The sequence below is a fragment of the Catharus ustulatus genome, chromosome 13 (assembly GCF_009819885.2).
Source record: "Catharus ustulatus isolate bCatUst1 chromosome 13, bCatUst1.pri.v2, whole genome shotgun sequence".
Lineage (NCBI taxonomy): Eukaryota > Metazoa > Chordata > Aves > Passeriformes > Turdidae > Catharus > Catharus ustulatus.
This window is the reverse complement of record NC_046233.1, coordinates 17,036,042-17,042,279: the sequence shown is the minus strand read 5'-3', so window position 1 is coordinate 17,042,279 and position 6,238 is coordinate 17,036,042. Positions and strand designations below refer to the sequence as shown.

At 43.3% G+C, this 6,238-nt stretch overlaps 1 protein-coding gene across 2 annotated transcripts in view; it reads right to left on the bottom strand.

The window, feature by feature from the left end:
* Window positions 1-1,074: 1,074 nt before the first annotated feature.
* MAPKAPK3 (MAPK activated protein kinase 3) overlaps window positions 1,075-6,238 on the bottom strand; it is a 47,877-nt gene continuing 42,713 nt past the window's right edge. For both annotated transcript variants that reach the window (XM_033071439.2, XM_033071438.2), the window contains exons 10-11: window positions 4,376-4,456; window positions 1,075-2,764 (exon numbers count right to left, since the gene is read on the bottom strand). In XM_033071439.2, the coding sequence (XP_032927330.1) occupies window positions 2,606-2,764; window positions 4,376-4,456 (240 nt within the window). In that variant the 3' untranslated portion in view covers window positions 1,075-2,605. The remainder of the gene's footprint in view (window positions 2,765-4,375; window positions 4,457-6,238) is intronic.

Genomic DNA, 6,238 nt, shown 5'->3' with positions numbered 1-6,238 from the left:
CCCTGGCAGCCCCTCTCAGCTCCAGGTGACACAGAGCCATGTCAAATACAAATTGTCCTGCTGCACTGGGGTGCAGAAGGCAGCAGCTTGAGGCTCCAAACATCACAGGGCAGCTGTTTCCCAGCTCCTAAGGAGTCTCCTCCTTCCCTCTGTACAATGAACACAAATCTTTCTGTCCAGTACCTGCATGCACTTACATGTCTGCCATTTTGAGGCCCTCCTCTGGTTCCTGCAGGGCTTTTACAGCATCCCTGGGTGTTGCTGCTGCAGTGTAGAAGGCAAGAACTGTTAGCCTGAGTTTAATGAGATGAGATTGTCCTGCCACACAGGGACAAAAAGCTGAAGGTGCTGGGCAGGTGCCTCAGTTCCAGCTTCTCATCTGCACTAAATACTGGAACCCCACAGGAAGGAATGAGGCCCAGGTGTGTTTTCCAGGTCTTTTACAGAATACTTCCCAGCAACAGACACATCTTTGAGCTCCAGACTGAACTGACAAGCCAGGAGGCACCAGGTGGGAACTGAGAGTTCCTGCTCAAACCTTGGCTGAGGTGAAAAGCTGCTTTGCAGCAGTTTCAGTCCCTGAGGCAGCCAGGACAGCACATATACCCTGCTTGCCCCTGGGAACATCCATCACCCTGATGGGGCACAGAGATGGAATGGCAGCAATAATATACATATCTCCCTCAAAAAATTCACATAAAGGGACAGGAACTTGGAGCTGGCTCTAACTCCAACTGTTGCACCCAGAACACATCACAACTCTTCATTTGCAGGTAGTGAATAATATTTGCATAACTCATTGGAGTAATATGGCAAAACAAAAACATACAGGACGTGTTATAGTCATAGATACCTGAAACACTAAATAATTTAAAACCACAACTTTACAGAGATTGATATTTAAACCCAAAACCTTGTGATTTTATAAAATGTTCAGAGTTGGGCAGCCTTTGAATGTGGACACCATGGAACACTTTCCTTCTCCCCTTCACTGTCACCTTCAACACAGAGGTATCTTGCAAGGCAATGCAAACTCTGCAACAATTCAACAAAAGCAGGGATGACAGGAGGAAGGAATGTTAGAAACTGATTTTAATAAATCATGTTACAAAACCCTAAGACCAGTTCACAAAGGAGAATTGATGTCTCATTCTCTGCTCTGAAGATGGGAATTGGGCTCCCCAGATGAGGTCCAAAGCCTCAGGCTGAGCTTTGCTGTGTGTCACCCTCACCTGACAATCCACTCTGGAGCCCTGTTTTCCTTTTTGTCCTTTTACATTCTTCCAAGCCTATTAATACAACAGTGCTGTGTGCCTACCCCAAAGCTGTATTTTCCTGCATCACTGGAAGCACATCATTTTCATCCCAGACTCTGATAATACTTTCACAAGTATTTGCTTCACCTAAACTAAAAATAAAGTCAAACCCCAAAATACAGTGAGAAAATATTTTGATCACAAAATAAAAACATATCAGCAAACCAAGGCCAGGTTCCCATGAATAAGAAGAATTAAAATGAAAAAAAGGCAAAAAACAATGGGTGGATGTACTTAGAAGTAATCTTCTTTAAGTGGTGAAAATCTTTGGATGCTGTAACACCACCAAATCACCATAAATAAAGTAGAATCCTCCCTCCTCCTGACCCCAGGAAACAAACCTACCCCAACACCCCACAATTTGCTGCGATCAGCACATCTTAGGCACAGGATCTGGAGATAATTACCAGAAGGGATGCTGGCAGACACCAGGATCCATTCAGAGAACATGCATTTGCCACTTCTTCCTGAATTTCAGAAGTCTCTCTTCCAAAGCAATCCCTTGTATGTCCAGCTGCAAGCCCTGGAGGTTGTGGATCCAAGGGGAACAGCAATACTCTCTGCAGGATACATTCAACTACTTAAATCCTTCCTGAAACTCTTCACATAAAGCTGCAGTTAAATTGAAAACATTACAGGAGAGGGGTCTGACAGTGGCAAAGATACAACATAGTGGCTACAGCTCAGAAAATTTACATGTTATCAAATGGGAATCCACGACAAACTCAGATCTTCACATGAGACTACATGGAGACTTTATGGAAATGGAAATGTCTGGATGCTTTTTCCTGTAACAAGAGTAACTGTTTACAGGTTAGGTGATATTCTGTAACTATAGGAGGTAAGTTTGGAAATACAGACTATTACCAATTCTACTAAACTATTAAAACACTCTTAGCAGAACACTTGGCACTTTTCTATTTCCCAGTTTGAAACAGCAGCATAAATTACTCTTGTAGATGGCTGTTAAAGCTTCAGTGCATTAGTATGCTGAGACTGCCTCCTGTTCTCTCCTCTTGTCCAACACAGTTAAAGCCAAACTAAAAACCTGTAACATTTCTGGCATTACTGTACCTTCCCTTGCAATACACAACAGAATCATGTCAGATCCATTAGTCTTCAAAAGCAAAGCCTTGATTCAAGTTATCAAAACGTTATCACACTGTTCCCTCTTTGCAGGATATCATCTTCACAGTCTCATTACTTTTGTGGTGTGGACTGAGGTGATCATATTTTAAATTGCTCTGTTTAACTTTTACCCTCCACCCACAGGTCCTTGGCTTCTGCCCTCATTGGTTGTTGCAGCCCAGGGCTGCAGAGGAGGCTCCTGCCTGCTTCTGCTTCTTGCGGCGCTTGTTCAGGAGGCGGTTGTTGGACGTTTTCAAGTCTTTGATTTTCACCTGATCATAGTCCACCCTCATGGTAGCCAGAGCACTGGTCATCTCCTCCTGAAAGCAAGAAAGCAATGCAGTGAAGGCCCTGAGGCAGTGAGTGCACAGCCACCCCACACTCCAGCCCAGAGAGGAGGGACACAAGGAGCTCTGTCACCTCTGTCACCCCTGCCAGGGAGAGCTGAGCCCTCTCTGTGCACTGCACAAAGTGCAAAGATCTCCTTCCACCAGGGGCCCAGCCAGCAGGAATTGTCCACACACTGCCAGGAAGTGCTCTGCACAACTTGCCAGAGGTACCCTCAAGTGTTGGCTGGGTTGCTCTGCTACCAAGGTCAGTGCTCATCACTCAACATCAACTTCATTGTTCTGCTGCACACCCTGGAATGCATTACCTGCAGGGGAATTTAAGTCATGGTGGTACCTTAGCCAAGTGACCACCTAGGATTAATTCAAATCTCCCCTCTTTTTCACACAGCATTTCTCATGTGAGCACACAGGACCACGCTCTGCTGGCCTCAATTCCACTGTGTCCCTGTGCCCAGCCCTTCTCCCTGGCTGGCTCTGTGCCTCACTCAAAGATCTTTAAAGTATGTGCTTCAAATTCACACATCTCCTTAGTCTGAATTAATGCTTAAGTGCAGGAACATGTTGAACTTTTTAACAAGGTTATAAAGAAAAATCTGCTTAAGTGAACAAATGTCGAAGCATTTGGTTCAGTAAAGGAAAAACAATTCAATATCATGGTTATGTTGGTAGCTTGAGGGAATACCTCTGGGACCTACACAAAAGCACAAGCATAAGAAATTCTCAGAAACATGGAAAATCAGACAGCTAAGTGAAAACATCTGCTTGATCTCTGACTCAGAAGGTAAATGTTGCCTAGGATCTAGAAAATTTTACCATGACAAAGCTCAACAGCTGAGACTACACATTAGTGATTTAAATAAAATCAGTAAATCAAGTAATTGATAAAATACACTACAGGAATGTTGCAATTGTCAAAATTCCTGGAATTTGAAGAGCATAAAATTCAGAATTAATTGTAAAAGTATGCCAACCTGTTAAAGGCCAGCAGGAAAGAGTTAAGAATTTCAGTGTGCCCTACAGTTTCACTTTGCAGGAAGCATTCAGCAGTCATTGGTATACACAGTAGGTGAGGCACCTGCTTAAATTAAGGAAAAGACAATTTGTTTTTTTCTCCTCTTCCCTCCACCAAATGTCGTAACAAGACAAGACTTAGGTTATTCAATGTTCCACAATTCAAGAGCACTGCTTTTGAAAACCACAATGCAGCTCAGCCCTCCCACCTATCCCCCTACATTTTCATCACATTCTTCACTGCAATGAAGTTCAAACTGCCCAAGCACTGTCCTTCTCCTGCCTGGGTAGATGCAGTGGCTCAGCAGGAGCATCATTAATGCCTTTTATCAGAAATACCATCTTTGCTGATATCTGGTGCAGCTGCCAGATGAAGCTCAAATAGCATTCCTTCTTTTTTTAAACAGTTATCATATACACTGCTGTTCTAACCAAGACTGTTTATGCCTCCCTTGTTTGACATGATTGTATTCAAAATAGCCACAGTATCCAAGGAAATGCACATCCCCAGAGAAAGCAGCACATTTCATCTCCTATCACACTTAGGGAAATCTGATTGGAATGACTCACTTTAACTTCATCCCAGTGGTCTTTATCCTCTTGCAGGACCCGTGCAGTGTGAAGAGGAGTTGGTGGCACTGACATTGATCTCTGAGAACAAAGAAAAATACCCAAAGAAGTTTTGAAAAACAACATTTGGGAAGGGATTTCTTGCTCTTCTCTGTGTATGAAAGGCATTAAACTTGATCTAATGTCCTCCAATAGTCCTCATTATTCCTGCTTCCAATCACCCCACAAATGAATTCACGTGTGTAGGAGAATAGAACTACATTCCCCACACAACATTTAAAGAACAAAAAGAGAGAGAAATCAGTGCTGAGGTTCTTTCACTCTACTCCCAGTCCAAACAATTTATCCAACCAGTGTTGGATAAATTTTTATGTAGGTTTTAGATTTTAACTGTCATTTCACTATTCATTAGTCAAAGTCTTAAAGTGGTTAATTTGACCTTTAACTCCTAGGACTTGATGTAGAAGACATTTTCTTGCACATACGCATTAACTGAGATCACCACTTCATCAGACTAAGTGAGCCCCAAAGAGGAAATGACACAATTCTTCTGAGCAAGGCACAGCTCAGAAGACAGTGCATCCACATGAAACTGAGATCTCTGCTCACCTGTCATGAAAGATCAGGAGACACTTGACATTAGAATAAGGGACAATTTCTAAAGCATGAAGCACAATTCCCTGACTAAACTCAGCAAGAATCATGGCAATTCTTGCCAGTCCATAACCCAAACTATAATTTCATTTGGATACTCTAGTTTCTTTATACTTTCTACCCAAACTTGCTGTTTGCTGCTGTGGCATCCTAGAGCTGCATGTCAGCAGAGTCTAAGGAGATCCCTGTAAAACAAACCCTACACTGGAACCAGTGCTTATGTTCCTCTGAGCTCAAAGCAGCAGCCACAGAAGTGAAGCAGAAATCCCAATTCCTGCATCCTCTGGACAAGGACCCCAGCTGGCCAGGGTACAGTTTTATCAAACACAGCTGGGATAGGAGAAATGGAAAACAAGCAGACTGGTTTCAGTGGTGTCCCTGTCCCTATGGAAGGTGCTCTCCTTTCTGCTGTGAGCTGCTGCTTGTTAAAAAAAAAATCTTATACACAAGGAACTAATTGAGTCTGTGCTCCACCTAAACTGACAATTTTTGCCTAGCTCACAGCAAAATACTTCTGCCATCCATCTCATTAAAAAAATGAGGGGAAAGGAAAAAAAAAAGAGACACAAGCACCCTCCTCCACTGCTTGTGTAATTCCCCAGACATGTTTCCACTTTGGGATTTAGGAAAAGAGAGAACAGACATTCACTGTATTGGTCTTTCCTTCTCCCTCCCTCTGCCCCCTGGGAGCAATAGGTTGAGCAGAAAAAAACCAACCTGCAGCTTTCTCCCAGGGAGGGTATTGGAGCAGTGCTCCAACTGGAGCAGGTGCAGCAGTCTGCAGACCTTGTCTCTAATCATCTCATTAATTGGCTCTGTGCATATTCCCAGTAACAAGTGTTGCTGTAAGTGGCAGTTCCTCAGCTATTAGGCACTCACTCCATGAAATTCCTCACCTGCTGACTTCTGAAACACCTTCTTGGGGCTTCAGACACTCAAAGCTGGAGGTATTTATCCTGAGCCATGATTACATTTTTATTTGGTTAAAAAAGACTCAGAAATATTGTGTGAAGTCTGTTCTACAGAGTCTTTACAACCTCAGTTTCTCAGCTTTCTCAACTCTGAATGAATACACCTTTCTACTTCATCAGGATGTCCTACAGCTGCATTTCATTCGATTCCAAGGGCTTTCAGATCCTGCAGCAGGCATTGCAGGAATGGGGACTCTCAGCCACACCTCTGCTTCTGCCCCATCCTTTGTGGATCAGC